General features: G+C 42.5%; 1 protein-coding gene across 7 annotated transcripts in view; it reads right to left on the bottom strand.

The window, feature by feature from the left end:
• DYNC1I1 (dynein cytoplasmic 1 intermediate chain 1) overlaps window positions 1-19,653 on the bottom strand; it is a 201,890-nt gene that overhangs the window by 53,866 nt on the left and 128,371 nt on the right. For all 7 annotated transcript variants that reach the window (XM_081882077.1, XM_081882078.1, XM_081882073.1 and 4 more), the window contains 3 exons: window positions 13,374-13,487; window positions 12,409-12,542; window positions 11,954-12,098 (listed from right to left, as the gene is read on the bottom strand). In XM_081882077.1, coding sequence (XP_081738203.1) covers window positions 11,954-12,098; window positions 12,409-12,542; window positions 13,374-13,487 — 393 coding nt within the window. The remainder of the gene's footprint in view (window positions 1-11,953; window positions 12,099-12,408; window positions 12,543-13,373; window positions 13,488-19,653) is intronic.

Raw genomic sequence — 19,653 nt, 5'->3', positions numbered from 1 at the left:
CCGGTGCTCCTGGCTGAGTTCAGTGCCATGCATCTGGGCCTTCTGGAAATGCCCGAGGTGATCATAGTTCAATGATACAGCACATGCCTCGTAGGCTGCAGGTCCCAGGTTCAACTCCTGACAACTCCAAGTCAGGCTAGAAGGTTTCCTGTCTGAAACATTACAGCAGGGTTTCCCAAACTTGGGTCTCCAGCTGTTTTTGGACTGCAACTGCCACCACCCCTAGCTAGCAGGACTGGTGGTCAGGGATGATGGGAACTGTAGTCCAAAAACAGCTGGAGACCCAAGTTTGGGAAATTTTACATTAGAGACTTGCTGCCAGTTGGTGTAGAGAGAATGCAGAACTAGATGGATCAATAGTCTGACTCAGTATAATCTGTTCCCTATATCCCAGAAAAGGCTGGTAACTCTTTCCCCCCTCAATGCATTCCCTGCTCAAAGCAGTGAAGCGGCCATCTAGGCTGCACATCCTAGGTTAAAACCCACATTGGCTCCTGTGGGGTGGTACAGACCAGGTAGGACCACAAGTCTAACTGCAAGGACTTTGAAACAGTGAAACTACTAAATTAGATAAGTAAAGAAATGCCTTTTTTGCTACTGCACTTTGAAATGGAATAAAACAAATAAGGGGACTGGGAAAGGAATGTTGCAGTGGCTGGGCTTTTAGGGTAGATTCATTTGAGATCCACAAGAAAGCCTTGTTCACCCCCTAGTTCTGCTGTAATGTTCACTCAGCAAAGGGGAATAAGTTTGTTTCCTAAATTGTATATAACTTAAAAACCAGATCATGCCACCCACGTTCATACCAGTAGTCTCCCTGAGGTCTGGCCATGTGGTTTCTCTAGCCAAGGCAGAAGAAAATTCTTTATGCCACTTTTGTCTTACTTCCTTACTTCATGTGGCTGATACAGTCTTGATGAGTCTTGGGTGTGTTTGCAAATACGATACTATAAACTGCTTCCTGCTCTGAAGACAGTGACATTTAATGTGACTTGAGTGCAGAGGGAGTGAACTCTTTTATCCACGTTTGTTAATTTTCATTTAGAGGTTTTTTCCTTGCTAATTGAAAGGGTATTTATTTATGCCATGGCTTTCTATTAAGGACACTGTTGAAGGTCTGGCCAAGCTAAACAAGAACTTCTGTTCTATAGCAATAGAAAAACCTTTACCATAACAATAATATCGTTATAGGTTTAAGGGGGGCGCGGGGTCAGTCTGGATGATATTCATTGGTCCCTTCCAGGCCTGTGATCCTTGATGCAGCAAGGTTTAGAATCTAGTAGAAGAGACCACTGAACTAAATCACACAGGTTGCCTTAGCTAGTCAGCTGGACTGCCACGTATATGTCCAAAGACATGTTGCCACAGAGAGAAATGGGTGAACCTTTTACTACCTCACCTGGCTGGCTGGATGCCATGCCATCCTAGGATGGAGAACAGGGGGCCAAGGGGGGAGGGCTGGGTGTGTGAGAGAGTTTTGGCTGATGCTGGAAGCTGAAGACACAGAGGCTTGTCTTGCCCTATACTGTACCCAGAGCATGGCTTGGGGCTTTTCTGGAAACCTAATGGGGAGGCAATAAATTCTGGAGTCTTAATGCAGTGAGCACCTCCATCCTATGGTCAGGTTGTATAAATAGAACCACATAACCTAAGGATACCACAGCCTCCATTGACCTGATGATAGCCATGTTCAAATATATAAAAATGAGCACCTCCATCCTATGGTCAGGTTGTATAAATAGAACCACATAACCTAAGGATACCACAGCCTCCATTGACCTGATGATAGCCATGTTCAAATATATAAAAGGATGTCACATAGAGGAGGGAGAAAGGTTGTTTTCTGCTGCTCCAGAGAAGCGGACACGGAGCAATGGTTCCAAACTACAAGAAAAAAGATTCCACCTAAACATTAGGAAGAACTTCCTGACAGTAAGAGTTGTTCGACAGTGGAATTTGCTGCCAAGGAGTGTGGTGGAGTCTCCTTCTTTGAAGGTCTTTAAGCAGAGGCTTGACAACCATATGTCAGGAGTGCTCTGATGGTGTTTCCTGCTTGGCAGGGGGTTGGACTCGATGGCCCTTGTGGTCTCTTCAAACTCTATGATTCTATGATTCTATGATTCTATGACCTTCATTCCAAGGAAACTGAACCCAGGATAAGCACAGGCACCCCTGTTGTCTCTTGGTACTCAGAGATGGGGGGCCTTACAATAACATGTGGTACGGTACAATACGATACTAATATATGATATTAATATAATATAAACATTAATTCAGCAGGGCCACACTGATAAAATAATTTTTAAAATCACTTAACACGCTTACATTTTAAAGAGCATTGCATGATTACATCTGCACCTCTGTTATATGGCCAGTATTGTTTTGTGGTACAATACAGAAAGAAATCGACCCACGACTTGAACACACCAGAACAAAAATGTGGACCCTATCCTAGAGTTGTCCCAGACCTTTTCCACTTTAAATGCATGCCCCCACCAAATTTGGACTTTCCAAGAATTAAAAGCACACATCGTTTAAAAGGGGTATGGGGAGGTCTGAGATAACAATGGGGAGGTAATTATGTGCCTGCCCTAGCATTAATGGGGAGACAAGCTGTTGTAAATCCACACTCTGCTCCTGTATGGACAAGCCCCTAGTGTAAACTACTTAATGCTGCCAAAATGGGCACATTAGACATTCTGTAAAGGGGCATGGAGAGTGTGGGCATATTTATGAATGACCAGAGCAGGGCAGCTAAGCTTTCATGGGAGAGGAAAATCTCTGGCAATCTCCACCAGATGGAACTTCCAATTGCTCGGCAAGAGGATCCTGAGCTGTTTCAGGATAATCACCATTTATATGTCAAGTGAGCTTTCATTTTAACAATTCCCCCAATTGTTAAATTTCAGGGAAAGGTCATGGTTCAGTGGCAGAGCAATTCCTTGCATGCAGAAGGTCCCAGGATCAATCCAGAAGAAGAGTTTGGATTTGATATCCCGCTTTATCACTACCCAAAGGAGTCTCAAAGCGGCTAACAATCTCCTTTTCCCTTCCTCCCCCACAACAAACACTCTGTGAGGTGAGTGGGGCTGAGAGACTTCAGAGAAGTGTGACTGGCCCAAGGTCACCCAGCAGCTGCATGTGGAGGAGCAGGGAATTGAACCTGGTTCACCAGATTACGAGACTACCACTCTTAACCACTACACCACACTGGCCACACACCAAGTAGGACTGGGAGAGATCCCTGCCTGAGAGCTGCTGCCAGCCAGTGTAGACTATGCTGAGCTAAATGGTCCAATGACCTGACTCAGTATAAGGCAGCTTCCAATGATCCTACGGACCACACAACTGACAGACTTGAGAAATGGAGGGGGGAGGCATGAGACAGATTAAGAAGAAGGACACATGAGAAGAACATAGTGCAGTGCTCTCGCTGCAGGACTGCAAGAGGATAAGATGGTGCAAGGGGGAAGCAGAGGAATTTGGCAGGAGGGAAAAGAAAAAGAGCAAAAATTGGGAGCAGTAGGAGGAACAAGTAAATAATCTCATTATGGCCCTGCGAGTGCTGAGTTGGAACTGTAATGGTTTGAACATTCCTCGCAAGAGGAAGAACGTTTTTCATATTCTACAAAAACAACAATTGGATTTGATTTGCCTACAAGAGACTCATGTGACAAGAGCACATAGGAAACTACTCATCAATAAAAAATTAGGACATGAATTTATCTCATCAGACAGAGTGAAAAAAAGAGGAGTGGTTATATATGCAAAGGATAGATTGATGCCGAAACAGTTATTTAAAGATGAACAAGGAAGATATCTAGCAATTGAAATTCAGTTACAAGGTCAGAAATTTTTGATTTTAGGAATTTACGCACCAAATGAAGGCAAATCTGAATTCTTTAAAAAGCTACATGAGATTTTACTGGATTACCTGGACTCAAACATAATCTTGATGGGAGATATGAATGGAGTTGTATCCACAAACATGGACAAAGCGCAAAGACAAGCAATCTCTAAAGATGGGAGGTTACCAAAAGTATTTTTTGAAATGACTGACAATATGGACTTAGTTGATATATGGAGACTAAAAAACCCCCTTGAAAGAGAAGGAACCTTTTTCTCTGAAGCTAAAATGACTTGGACTAGAATTGACCAAATATGGGTCACTAGAGGATTGGCAACGAAGGTTAAAAAAGTAGAAATCTGCCCAAAGACTTGCTCCGACCATAATGCCGTGAAGATGGAAATGAATCAAACAACAGCTGGCACATTTAGATGGAGAATGAATGACTCTTTATTTAGAGATAAAGAATTTTGCAAAAAGGCCCAAAAAACATTAAGAGACTATTTTGAAATTAATATGAGGACAAATGTGGAAAAAAGAATAATCTGGGACGCAAGCAAAGCAGTTATGAGAGGCTTCTTGATTCAACAAAATGCAATAAAGAAGAAAAGCCAAAATGAGAAAAAGGATAAGATTTTAGAAAAAATCAAAGAAGGTGAAAAGAAATTGAGATTAAAACCAAAGTCTCAGGAGATTTTGCGAGAAATTAAATTATATCAAACCCAATATATGGAATTGATGAACCAAGAGATAGAATGGAAAATTAAACAAATGAGACAGAAAACGTTTGAATCTGCGGATAAATGTGGGAAATTTTTGGCTTGGCAATTGAAGAAGAGACAAAAATTGAACACAGTAACAAATTTAGAAGTGGACGGAAAGAACATCAACAATCCAAAGGAAATCAGATGCTGCTTCCAGAGATATTTTAAGCAATTATATGCACAAGGGCCAGAAAAAGAGACTGACATAGAACAATTTTTGAAGAAAAATGGGATGAAGGAAATTTCAAGTCAAGACAAAATATTTTTGAATCAGAAAATAGTTGAACAAGAGATAGAAGACGCCATTCAAAATATGAAACTAGGCAAATCTCCGGGACCTGATGGACTGACTTCCAAATATTACAAGACTTTAAAAGAATGGTTAATACAACCACTGAAGGAAGTCTGTAATGAAATTCTTAAAGGGAAAGAAGCACCTGATACGTGGAAAGAGGCTTATATAACGCTTATACCGAAGACAGAGACTGAAAAGACTCAACTGAAGAACTACCGCCCAATATCTCTATTAAATGTGGATTACAAAATTTTTGCTGACATCCTAGCTAAAAGATTGAAAAAAGTTTTGATGGGGGAGATTCACAGGGACCAATCGGGCTTTCTCCCGAAAAGGCATCTATCAGACAATGTAAGGAACATAATAGACATTTTGGAAATGCTAGAAGTTAATATAAATACAAAAGCTGTTCTGATATTTGTGGACGCGGAGAAAGCCTTTGACAATATTTCTTGGGCATTTATGAAGAAGAATCTCCATGGGATGGGGGTAGGTCAAGGTTTTGAAAATGGTATAGGCGCTATTTATTCTGAACAAAGAGCAAAGCTAATTGTAAATAATGTTATTACAGAAGAACTTAAGATAGAAAAAGGGACACGTCAGGGGTGCCCAATTTCCCCACTGCTGTTTATTTTGGTCCTGGAGGTTTTGCTGAACATGATAAGAAAAGACCAGCTGGTTAAAGGGGTTCAGGTCGGAGCGAGACAATATAAACTGAGAGCTTTTGCAGATGACTTGGTACTTACATTGCAAGAGCCAGAATCTAGTACGAAAAGGGTTTTGGAATTAATTCAAGAGTTTGGTCAAGTGGCGGGATTTAAATTAAACAAATTAAAAACTAAGGTACTAGAGAAAAATCTAACAGTAAGAGAGAAGGGAAAGTTTCAGGAGGAAACAGGTCTAACTGTGGTTAAGAATGTCAAATATCTGGGGATTAATATGACGGCTAAAAATGTGAACTTATTTAAAGACAACTATGAGAAATGTTGGAATCAAGTGAAAAAAGATTTAGAAATTTGGGCTAACATGAAACTTTCTTTGTCTGGCCGAATAGCAGCAATTAAGATGAATGTATTGCCTAGAATGTTATTTCTGTTTCAAACATTGCAAATCGTTGACAAGACAGAGTGTTTTAAGAGATGGCAGCGAGACATTTCCAAATTTGTCTGGCAGGGCAAAAAGCCCAGAATAAAATTTAAGATCTTAACTGATGCAAAGGAAAGGGGGGGATTTGCCCTGCCAGACTTAAAGCTATATTATGAGTCAGCAGCTTTCTGCTGGCTGAAGGATTGGCTGCTTCTCACAAACACAGACATTTTAGATTTGGAAGGTTTTAACAACTTTTTTGGGTGGCATGCATATTTGTGGTATGACAAAGTTAAGGTTCATAAAGGTTTTAAAAGTCATATTGTCAGGAAAGCATTGTTTAATGTGTGGATCAGATATAAAGATCTATTGGAGAATAAAACTCCAAGATGGCTTTCGCCAATGGAGGCAAAAGCTTTGAAAAAACTTAATATGGAGTCCACATGGCCGAGGTACTGGGAAATTTTAGAACAGGAGGGTAGCAATGTTAAATTGAAGAGTTTTGAGAAATTAAAGGATAAAGTCAGAGATTGGCTTCATTATTTTCAAATAATGGAGGCTTACAAGATGGATAAGAAAACTGGCTTCCAGGTGGAGAAATCTAAATTGGAGACAGAACTGTTAGAATCCAATACTAAGAATTTATCTAAAATGTACAACTTGCTGTTGAAATGGAATACGGAAGATGAAATTGTTAAATCAGCTATGATCAAGTGGGCGCAAGATATAGGTCACAATATTATGTTTGCTGACTGGGAAAGGTTGTGGACCACAGGCATCAAATTTACGGCATGTAATGCCTTGAGAGAAAATATTATGAAAATGATATATAGGTGGTACATGACCCCAGTCAAGCTTGCAAAAATTAACCACTTGTCAGATAACAAATGTTGGAAATGTAAAGAGAATGAAGGTACCTTTTTTCACCTTTGGTGGACATGCCCAAGGATTAAGGCTTTCTGGGAAATGATATATAATGAAATGAAAAAGATGTTTAAATACACTTTCCTGAAGAAACCAGAGGCCTTCCTCCTGGGTATGGTAAGCCATGTGGTGTTAAAAAAGGACAGAACGTTGTTTTTGTATGCTACAACAGCAGCAAGAATCCTTATCGCAAAGTATTGGAAGACGCCAGATCTACCCACTCTGGAAGAATGGCAGATGAAGATGACGGACTACATGGGACTCGCAGAGATGACGGGCAGAATCCGAGACCAGGAGAAGGAGACAGTGGAAGAAGATTGGAAGAAATTCAAGGACTATTTAAATAAATACTATAAGATTGAAGAATGTTAGTTTGACAAGGATTTAAAAAATATATTGGTTTTCAGAGACATTAGCGTAAGAAAAGAAATGGAACTAGTAAAATTATATGGTGAAATAAGGGAAGGGACTTGCTGATGGAATAATGAAACTAGAATACAAAATGGTGAGGTATGGGGTATGGGGAGGTCTGAGATAACAATGGGGAGGTAATTATGTGCCTGCCCTAGCATTAATGGGGAGACAAGCTGTTGTAAATCCACACTCTGCTCCTGTATGGACAAGCCCCTAGTGTAAACTACTTAATGCTGCCAAAATGGGCACATTAGACATTCTGTAAAGGGGCATGGAGAGTGTGGGCATATTTATGAATGACCAGAGCAGGGCAGCTAAGCTTTCATGGGAGAGGAAAATCTCTGGCAATCTCCACCAGATGGAACTTCCAATTGCTCGGCAAGAGGATCCTGAGCTGTTTCAGGATAATCACCATTTATATGTCAAGTGAGCTTTCATTTTAACAATTCCCCCAATTGTTAAATTTCAGGGAAAGGTCATGGTTCAGTGGCAGAGCAATTCCTTGCATGCAGAAGGTCCCAGGATCAATCCAGAAGAAGAAGAGTTTGGATTTGATATCCCGCTTTATCACTACCCAAAGGAGTCTCAAAGCGGCTAACAATCTCCTTTTCCCTTCCTCCCCCACAACAAACACTCTGTGAGGTGAGTGGGGCTGAGAGACTTCAGAGAAGTGTGACTGGCCCAAGGTCACCCAGCAGCTGCATGTGGAGGAGCAGGGAATTGAACCTGGTTCACCAGATTACGAGACTACCACTCTTAACCACTACACCACACTGGCCACACACCAAGTAGGACTGGGAGAGATCCCTGCCTGAGAGCTGCTGCCAGCCAGTGTAGACTATGCTGAGCTAAATGGTCCAATGACCTGACTCAGTATAAGGCAGCTTCCAATGATCCTACGGACCACACAACTGACAGACTTGAGAAATGGAGGGGGGAGGCATGAGACAGATTAAGAAGAAGGACACATGAGAAGAACATAGTGCAGTGCTCTCGCTGCAGGACTGCAAGAGGATAAGATGGTGCAAGGGGGAAGCAGAGGAATTTGGCAGGAGGGAAAAGAAAAAGATTAAAAGCACAGCTTCCCGCCAATGCCACCATACCTGACCATGTAGGAGAAACCACACAGAAAAGAGTCCATGCCCTCCCTCTTCTCCCCAGAAAGTTTAAAGAAATTGTAGACACAGGAGGGTGGGGGTCATACACAAAGTATGCCATGCATTAAATAGAGAGGAAAGTTATGGCAATCCATAGTGAAAGAGGGAAGGAGAATAAAAATGTGAAATCATAGAAGAAGAAGAAGAAGAAGAAGAAGAAGAAGAAGAAGAAGAAGAAGAAGAAGAAGAGAAGGAGGAGGAGGAGGAGTTTTGATTTGATATACCACTTTATGACTACCCTAAGGAGTCTCAAAGCAGCTAACATTCTCCTTTCCCTTCCTCCCCCACAACAAACACTCTGTGAGGTGAGTGAGGCTGAGAGACTTCAGAGAAGTGTGACTAGCCCAAGGTCACCCAGCAGCTGCATGTGGAGGAGCAGGGACACAAACCCGGTTCCCCAGATTACGAGTCTACCACTCTTAACCACTACACCACACTGGCTCTCCAGTGGACTATTGGACTATTATATGCTTCTGGGTGAGCTGACACCATCCAAGTCCTAAACTAGACATGACATGACATGATTCTTTGCATTTAATGTGCAAGGTGTTTTTTTAAAAAGGCAAATTGCACGTGTGCATGTGATAATTATAAGGATCATAGCAGGCATGGATAGAGAATTCAACCCTTTCCTCCCTTGCTGCAGCCCTGAGGAAAATCCCTCTTCTGAAGCTGATACTTTAGGCAGCAAAGCCACATTGGGGCCACTGCAAAGATGCCTTTAGCATGAGCTGCAGTTTGGTTCTAATCTGTTTCTTTTCCCTGCAGTCATTTAGTACAGTATTAATTGTTCTCCCTTGTTTGCTCTCCTTTGGGCCCCTCTCTTTTGAGAGGGTCTCTTCACTTAATATTTGCTTCTTGTTCTCCATCCTTACTCTCTGCTGGCCTTTTTAGAAAGTGCAAAAATGTTTCTCGTTACTCATTTTCAGTGAAAATGTCAGTCAAAAAAATATTCATTAAAATTAAGAAACTGAGGCCAATATAACAATCCATGTAAATGTATATTTTTGGTACAATTACATATATGTAGTTTTTTTTTGGGGGGGGTGCCTATAACAGAGTGACATGGCTGCATTTGAACAGAATACTAACTCATTTGTCTGAACCATCCTGACAACAAACCACAAGGAGGTGTTGTTTTTTTCATGGGTAAAGTGTTTTATGAGCAGTCCTAAAAGAAAAATTTCCAGGACATCTCTAACACGAAGCATGAATAGCATGAATACAACCATGCTATTTAGGCCATACATATTTTTAAGTTAATGGCTCAAAAGTAGCAGGAAAAGTTGCACCTGAAATCCTGTTCAGTCCTGTACAGTCAGAAGCCAACACTTTCCTTTTGAAGCCATAGCTAAGATTATTTAAGGCAGAATAATGGGGTGTTTTGATATAAAAATCTAAGAGACTCAAGTCTGCTTTTCTTCATGTGGTATTATATAATTCTGCATGATAACATGATAAGGAACACAGCCATTGCTGCACATTAACATTTGTTAATAATCCCTAGTATAGCTTAATGAGCAGGTGGCCTTTAGAAAACAATTTACATGTTCAAAGCAGTAATACCCAAATAGATAAAAGATTCAACAGATTCATCCCACCAGGATATCTCTTGACTTTTCGGCATCCTGGTTCTACTTTCATGGTGTGCTGTGATCTCATGCCTCAGTAACATCAATATAGGAATGGGGTCCTAGCAGAAAATTATTGGATTCCTCACAAATAAAATTCCTAGAGGTCCTTGAAAGAAGGCAGTTTAAATCAGGTTTGGCTGAGTGGTTTAACAATCAATTTGTACTCCCAGGGAACTCTGGGAATTGTAGTTCTGCGAAGGGAGTAGGGATCCTAACAACTCCCACCACCCTTAACAAACTCCAGTTCCCATGATACTTTGGGAGAAGCCATGACTATTAGAAAAGTATTTTTATTGTTGTTGTTTAGTTGTGTCCGACTCTTCGTGACCCCATGGACCAGAGCACACCAGGCACTCCTGTCTTCCACTGCCTCCTGGAGTTTCGTCAAATTCATGTTGGTAGTTTTGAGAACACTGTCCAACCATCTCATGCTTTAAACGCTTTGTGTAGATGTGGGCAAGAACGCTGTAAGAGGCAGGGATATAATCTGACCACAGCAACTTATGAACCACCCCCCAACCTTCCAGATATACCAAGTCACATGGAAACCACTTCCCCATAATGGTCGTGAGGCTGACTAGGACCATTTTTACCTAGCATTACACCAAGCAAAACATCCGACAATTAGCTGCATATTTTCCCACAGAGATACACTCAGGACTCCTTAGATGTGGGGTAGGCAACAGGCAACCATCACAACATTTGCTGCAGGCCTTCCCCTTGCTGGGAAAATTAGCCACAGCCTGCCACAGCCTCTTTGTTTCACTTAATATTTGCTTGTGTGTTTCAATCTTATTTATCAGACTGGGGTTAACTGGAATACATGGGTCCATGTACAAAGGCGTACAGGAAGAAATCCACTGCTCCCCAGAGAACAGCAGCTTAAGTCAGAACCTGTGTAAAGTACCTCAGGCCAGCTTCAAACAGTCTCCACCAGGCAGTTGTCACACTCCTTCACATATTTGTACTTACACACACACACACACACACACACACACACACAACTGGGTGCATTTTCAGTAGGTACCAAAAGCTCAACAGAGTTCACTCTAAGCTTTTCGCAGCTATAATAAGCAAAGGCCAATGGGGGGGAAATGCAGCGGGCACTGAATCAAGCAGAGTTTAGATCTGAAACAATTCTTGACACTGCTCCATTTTCATTCATATTTGTGTGGACATGCAGTTAAAATTTGAATTCAAATCCTGGCTTCAGTGAATGACCTTAGGCATTTCTCAGCCTCTCTTCACAGCACGATGGATGATGCCGAGACCATCTGGTTGATGTCACACTGGGCCATTTGGATCCTTTATCATCTGCTAGCCTAATTATTGCATATGATGGGCAGATACTATGCTCATCCTTGTATAGGGTTGATTCTTGAGAACTATGAGCCATCTAAGGAGCCATTTCCTTTTATATCAGGGATTGTTAGCGTGTTGGGGGCCTGGGGGCTGCATTCACCCTTGGCCAACTCTTCAGAGGGATGAATATTAGTAGCGGGCATGGCCAAAAGTGAGTGTGGCCACCCTATACCCCACATGCGCATTCTCACAGGCATGCACACAAAACACACAAATATAGGACACACACAGGACACACATGGGTGCAGGACACACATACAGGTACACACACACAGGACCCTGCTCCACGTACATCAGTTGAGAATGGGAGCTGATGTGCAGGAAGTGAGTCCCCACTCATCTGATGTGCAGGAAGTGAGTGGTTTCCATCTCTGTCTAGGCCAGAGCCCCAAAGAGGATGAAATCCGCCCCTAGCCACTCATCAGTTAAGGTTGAAGACCCAAACCAGCACTGCTAACCCCATCTTTTACCTTTGTGGTCCACAGCTTGACGGTCCAGTCAAATGATGATGTCACAAATAGATGGGAGAAGTCAATCGGACCCACTGCCATGTGGCAGTTGATTCCTGTCACAGGACCTTGGTGGCCTTCAAAGATTTCACCAATGCCCGCTTTACTGTATAAGGAGAGAGGTGTACACTTAGGAAACATCCAACACCAGAAAATGCCGCGAATCTTGAGGATCTATCTGTATTCCTTCCCCACCCCCCCTTAATAGCACTTCAGGTATGGAGTTTTGATTAGGGAAACAAAGCTAGTAGAAGGCTAGAAGGTAGAATCACTGCTCCTATGAAATTCACAACGACCACTTCCCACATCACGTCTGTTTTGGCCCTTATTGTAACCTAGGCAACCTAGAGATATCTACTATAAGCTAAATGCATTTAGTAAAAAAAAAACACACACACACACATACGCACAAATACCTTCCATGACGACAAGCTGTGTAAACAGTGCCCTCTTCACTTCCAACTACAAAGTTATTGACGTCTCCAGTTGGGAACGCCATTCCAGTAACTGCCACTGGCTTGGATTTATTGTACACCAGCTCCATGCTCTCCTAGCAAAATAGAATTTCCCCCAATGAGTTGTTTCTGAATATATTACAGAAATAAAGTACTATTTTTTCTTAATAATTTTTCATTGACTACAGAGAGCTAATCATTGTGCACCACCTGAAGGAAGTTCATGGACCATTGGTGGTCCACAGGCCACAGCTTGGGAATCACTATTCTAGATTTTGAATGGGCCAATGGCTCTTTGCTCCCAGTCTTCTCCAGCCAGATGGACTACAACTTCCATTAGCTATAGCCAGTTGGGATAGGAGGTGCAGTCCTAAACACCTGCAGGGCACCAGGTTGGAGAAGTCTGTTTTCTAGAAAGGTAAGAGTTAGTGCCAAACCCAACAATGACTACAGCAACACAATAACAGGGGAGCGAAAGGGGCAGAAAAATATTTGTCAAACTTTTGAGATGATCTCCTTGCTTAGCATAGTCACTGGATGCAGATAATAAGCTGTACTTTTCTTGAGTGCCACACAACAATCTAGTCTTGCCTTTATCTAGTCAATATTTGCTAAAGAATGTGGTAGAGTAAGTGTGATATACACCACAGGCGACTCGTATGATTACCTGTGCTTTAAAATGGATTATTTCATTTTCACTTGAAATTGACCTGCATATTAACGCATTACAGTAATTACATGATTTGTGGCAGAGGAAATGGGCTTTGGCTCTTAGAGGAGCCTATTGCTTGAAATAAGCTGCACTCTTTCAAGTGCATCCACAGGTTTTAGTTTGTATAGGATGTGAAGTTTGGGCTTTTAGGGATGATGTGGGTATCAGCTTTAACTCCAGCACTTTCTTCTTCTGTAGGTAAAAACAAACCCACCTGTGGAGTTGAGAGCATATCCAGGCTCCAGGAACACATTTTGCCATCTGTCGAAACGGTAATAAGGTTGTGAGCATTCTGTGTCCCGACGACATTTACACAGTATACAGGGTGCTGAAAACACACAAAATGTCTGGAATCAGAGGGTGCCTGCTCACATTTTGAAAATATACATATCCAAATGATTCAGACATATTATTTGCAAAGGAGATTAGGTTGCCACATAATGCCCAGAACTCCTCTGTTTGCTGGGTAGGATCATAAGCTTTTTTGTTTTGTCAAAAACTTGCTTTTTTTATAAGAGTAAACAACAACAAGAAAAACCAAAGTCCCCCTGCCCTCTCAAAGCTTCATTTTACACCATCATAAACTAACCAAAATGATGACTGCTGTGAAAATGGATTAAGTGGGGGAAATTTCACCTGCAGGGATACATTATCATGCTACTGATGGTGTTTGATGCTAGGAAAGTAAGAGCAAAAAAGAGACAAAACTTCAGACGGAGCAAAAATGTGTATTATTTAATGAAGAAAATAGGTGCAGTGGGGGGGGGCAGTATTGCAGCCACCATCTCTGACACAGCTTGGACTTTGCACAAAACATTTTCATTCACACTTTGGAGGGATGGACATGAATGTCAACAAATTCGTTAAGACCTCTTAATCATAGGCCAATATATGGTCTCATTTTCAATGAAGATAACCTGAAATAACTGTGCCAGGCTATCGTATTATTTTAGATTTACAATGGGTCACAATTCTCTCCCACAAAGGGAAGAGCTGGGTCTTGAGCATGCCTATAGATGTGTTTCCCTACAGTCTCCAGTGTGTGACGACTGACTGTTAAGGTGGCTTTGTGTCCTACTTTCCGTAAGACAGTCCTGTATTTGAAGAGACTCGTTTTTGGAGTAATCCTTTCTTTGAAACAGTTCCCTGGTCCAACGCCCGTTTAGGGAAACAACATGGAAGGATACCAAGCGCCTTGAAGTTGACCATTAGCTGTTAGCACCTGGGCAGCAGACTGCGCAGGCACACAAGTCACCTCAGAGCACTCTTCCCCACCACAATTCACGTTGTGCAATGAAAGTGGGTTTGGGGCCCTTGGGCAACAAACCTGCTTTCTCTCCCTGCATCAAACTTTTTGAGTTCAGGGAAGTGACCAGAAAAAGTGCTGGGAAATATGCGATAACGATTGCTTGACACCACACCGCATAGCCTTCCTGCAACCAAATTAAGAATCAATGTTCAATAAACTGGATGTGACCTAACTTGTCCTCTTTGAAAGCTGCTTTTTCATAAACCAAGCGGCAATTGGGCTTTAAGAACACATGTTTGAATATAACACCAATCATGTACACCAGCCTTCCCTAACTTGCTGCCTCTCAGATGCTGTTGGCCTTCACCTCCCATCAGCACTGGCCAGCATGGAAAACTGCCGGGAATGATGGGAGTTGTAGTCTAAAACATCTGTAAAGCACAAGGATGGGGAAAGTGGTATACATGCATATTAGCTTTCATTCTGGCCAAATAGGCTGATCAAACATCTGATGAGTGGTAGGAGGGAAGTGATGTTTGGCCTGTGTGTCTGCCTGCCTCTCTATATGTGTGTTATCTGCATGTGTGTTTGTGGTATGTATTTAACAGACTGCATATTTCCCTGGATTTGTGTGTTTCTGTCTGTCTATCTGTCTCTCTCTCTGTGTGGTGTGCATTAGATGTGTAGCCTGCGCGTAAAAGACAGGGGTGGGCATCCCATATTTTGTCCTGGTGTCCCCCCCCCCCCTGCTGCCAGAGGGCTTGCAAAAAGAGCAAAAAACCCCAACTAGTCAGTCACTCCTGCCTTCCAGAAATTGCCTAATAAAGGCAGGTCAATCAAAGTTAGATGGCATATTTGACTACAGCATCTTATATGGACTTTATTCATTTTAAATCCCATTGGATCTTTTTCATATGTGGTTTCACGGATGGGTACATGAAAAACAGCATGACAAGAAAGCTAGTTGTGTGTGCTCGCACCAGCGGGGTTATTCAATTCCATTGCCACCCTTGCTTAGCTCTTACTCATTCCACCAGCCAGAGCTGGCCTTCCGCATGTGCCTCTATGAAATCAACCCAGCCAAGAGTCAGTTCATACCAAAGCTTATTGAACATTTGCCCTCCTCACTATGGTGCTTATACAGGTTGGTAACATGGTCCTCTTAAGCAGGGAACATCAGGGGCGAAAGGAGGCAAAGTTCAAATAGGTGGAGCACCATTCAGTAGCACGAGGATGCCTCCCTGTTTTCCTTGCAGCGCTCTCTTTATGCAGTGTCTGGCTTTAATCAGAGCTGTCACTTGTCAATTTCATAAGCAATAAGTCTCACTGCAGAACTGAAAGGGATGTTTCGAGCGCAGAGTGGGAGGCGGGGGGAGGGGGAGGGGAAACGCCAACTGTACTTTGAGGAGAATCTTGCTGGGCTCTCTCTTTTCCCAAGAGGAGAAGATGCCATCTTGCTTTTATTTATTTTGGAAATGAAATCATCATGCTAGAGGGTTTTTAAAAGCTTAATTAAAATTTCCTGTTATCCCAAATGCAGATGTGTGGTGGGTGTGAAAGGAAATTAGTGAGTAATGTGTGGTGGGACTCTCTTCCCTTGTGAATCCTGGCACCAAGACGGAGGGATAAGCTCAGGAAATTTGGAAGCCAGCGGTTGGTGGCAACATGGGACGTATTTTCCAGTGGGGGAAGGGAGCGAATCTTGTTTTCATACAGACTAAAATTAAATTTTAAAAGTGAGTATTGCATTACCGGGTGGCTTGCTTTGGTGGAATTGAATGGGTTGCCTCAGTCTCAAGGCAGAATCAGCACACTTAAGCCCATGGCTTTCCAGGATGCTGCAAGACGCAGTCAGCTAATGAATTAAACCATTCACAAGACAAGCCTTAACCTACTTCACAGGGTTGTTGTGAGGATAAAATGGGGAAGACGAGAACCATGTACACCACACTGGAGCTCCTTGGAGGAAAGTTGGGGATAAAAATAAATAAATCATGCACAACAAGAAAAAGACAGGAATACTTAAAAATAAAAAAGGGTTTTTTCGGCCATGTTTGACGCAAGAGGAAGAACAAGCAAGTGGTAGGTCCTGTGTATGGAGAAGACAGAGAAATGCTCTTGGCTCACATAGAGAAGGAGGAATTGCTCAACATCTACTTTGCCTCTGTCTTTACCCAAAAGGTGTAAAGCAGTGCCCAACTTGGTGATAGATAACAGAATAAACGATGTAAGGAGGAAGCTGCAGTCAAAGATACGAAAGGGGGTGGTAAGGGAACACCTAGTTTCTCCAGAGGATGAGTTGGGGCTCACTACCAGGTCATGGCCTGATCTAAGGTGGTACAAGGTGGGATCCTTTGGAATGACATGATATAAATTTAAGAAAAAGGTACTGTATTTTTCGCCCTTTAGGACACACTTTCCCCCCTCCAAAAATGAAGGGGAAATGTGTGTGCGTCCTATGGGGCGAATGCAGGCTTTCGCTGAAGCCTGGAGAGTGAGAGGGGTCGGTGCGCACCAACCCCTCTCGCTCTCCAGGCTTCAGGAAGCTATCCACAAGCCTTGCGAGCCCGGCGGGAGGTCCCGCGGGCTCGCAAGGCTTGCGGGCAGCAGCCTGCAGCCCACAAGCTTGGGGGACAGCGGGGAGGCACAGCGCGCTTCTCCCCAGCGCCAGCCCCCCAAGCTCGGAGGACAGCGGGGAGGCCCAGCACCGCCATCCCGCTGTTTCCCGACCTGGTTTGGATTCCCCGACCTGGTTTTGGGGGGGGAATAAAGGGGGGGAATTCCTTTATTTTCCCTCCCAAAAAACTAGGTGCGTTCCTATGGGCCAGTGTGCTCTATGGGATGAAAAATACAGTAACAGCAGCACTTCCCAGAAATGGATCTCTAAATGCACATTTGGGTTAAAGGTGGTCTGTGTCTGAAAAAGTTGAAGTCTACTACAATAATGGATGGGGAAAGTGTCTTACACAGAACAATATTTGAACTCTTTCACTTTACGCAAATAATTTAGATGAGTCTACAAAGAGTTTACTCACTCCACCATTGCTGCCTATCCTGTCACCTGAAATTCATGCATTGAATATAATTACTACACAGGGCTTATGCACATAAAGACCAACATGTGTAGACCCAAACCACAGAAATGTTAGTCCCTAATAATCCCAGGAAGCAGTTGCATAATCCATAGGCAAACATCTTGTCCAACTGGTGGATGTTAAGTGGGTCTGGAGGTAAGACAAGCAATCCATTCTGCTCCCAGGTTTACGGAGTCATTTAAAAGCTTGGTATAACTGAAATGTAAGATGGACACATGATAAAAGCTAGGTCTTAATTTCTGCTTATCCTGAAGGGCAGACTCCTCTAACCATGATCTGATGTGATCCTTGTAGTAGTTTGAATTTGACATGTAATATGCACACAACATATGCTTATGAATACATCTTCTGTGTTCCAGCTGAAACAGTTGTGATTTCTAGTGCACACATTTCCTGTGTCCCAGGTATAGACTTGTCAGCAGGGATTGACAAGTGTTAATAGATGGGGGGGATGAAATCAGTTTTTTCAACACTAGGTCAACATTTTGAGTGACCTGCATAGTCTCCACAAGCTTCCTATATTACTAAGTCATCTTTCTAAAATGACAATGTTTACAAGTGTAGCTTGGTGACTAGTCATCAAAGGAACACCATCAGCGGATTTATTAAATTGACCTAACTCTAAGATGTGCATTACTCATGCACAACAAGTGTTCTGATGCCAGAAATTTGGAGCAATATATTCCTTTTTTAAATAAATGGCTGCCCGCTAACCTCATTGCTACCACAATTCATCTTTTACACTCGGATGTCACAATTTTTAGATCATGACTTTCGAATTCAGCAATGACCAAAATCAGTTTAATTCAACCTGGACCTGAAAGCCCCAGGATATTTGTTGGGTGATCACAGCATCTCATTATTTCTAACAAATAGCGAGCTTTGTTACTGTCCATTCCCCCATGGAGCACTCAAAACTGCCAAGTTTTTAATGATTTTTGACAGAAAATCATAGAAGGAGCCGGTGCAATTTACACTGCATCCCACAATCTGCCGGCATCAGTAGTCCAATTCGTGCAAAGTGATCTGTGAAATAATCATAACTTGCCATATTTTATGGTGATTATATCCTCCCCCCACCCCACCGAGATCTTATTTTTTCTTTTAAAAGTCAATTTAAGGTATAAGGTCAATTTAATGGGTATCAACATACCCATTTTCACAGGGCTAAGCTACATATTACACATGGTGATCAAGACTGATATCCAGGTTTTATTTTATTCTGTAACTAAATTCAGGCATTGGATGGGAGGCTGCTATTTTGATTGGGAAAGTGACACTACCGATATTGGTGATTAACCCTCCCCTCTAAATTACCACCCTCCATTCAGTTACTTGGTTCATGGGAGGAAGCAATATGGAAATGTGTGTCCCCTTCCTCCTCAGGCAGAGCAAACAGCTGCTTACAGAGAAGCTTCTGACTGCAAAAATGGGACAGGAAACTTTGAATGTCCCAATTTCCATACAATTGCAGTTTGTTCTTAGAAAGGGGTGGAATGAAGAAATTATGAGGCGAGCTTCTCATGTTTATTTCAGCAGAAATCTGGCCACTTAATGAATCCAGAAAGGTTGAGTGTCTGCCTTATGAATCCAGAACTCAACAACTTTACCCTCTTTGCCTCAGGGGATGCTCTAGACTTCAACGATTTAGAAAGACTCAGTCACTGCTGTTCTCCTTTAAAGTGGAAGTGGATTATCAGTTTCTCTCTTTTTCCCAGGACACTGATGACAGCCTCCTCAAAGAGGCAATTGTTAAGTCACAGATTTCTCAACACAGCAGGACCATTCAACCAGAATAACATCAGAACTTCTGTCAGGTACTCACGGGCACGTTACTGTATTTGCAAATGAATCTATCTTCAAAATCAGGGTTGCCAGATCCTGGAAAAGCACTCTTCCCTTGAATTGCATCAAGGCACCAAGGAAAGGTGCAGCGCTTTCTGGCCTTTCCATACAGTGGTTGGCTTACCCACTGCCCTTGGACATGCTTCAGGAAAAGTGAGGAGGAATTAATGAACCTTTTAATGAGGGTGAAAGAGGAAAGCACAAAATATGGTCTGAAGCTCAACATCAAAAAAACGAATATCATGGCCACTGGGCCCATCACCTCCTGGCAAATAGAAGGGGAAGAAATGGAGGCAGTGAGAGAT

This window comes from Podarcis erhardii (assembly GCF_964252035.2).
Source record: "Podarcis erhardii genome assembly, chromosome: 12".
NCBI classification, from domain to species: Eukaryota; Metazoa; Chordata; class Lepidosauria; order Squamata; family Lacertidae; genus Podarcis; species Podarcis erhardii.
This window is presented reverse-complemented; position numbering and strand designations above follow the sequence as displayed.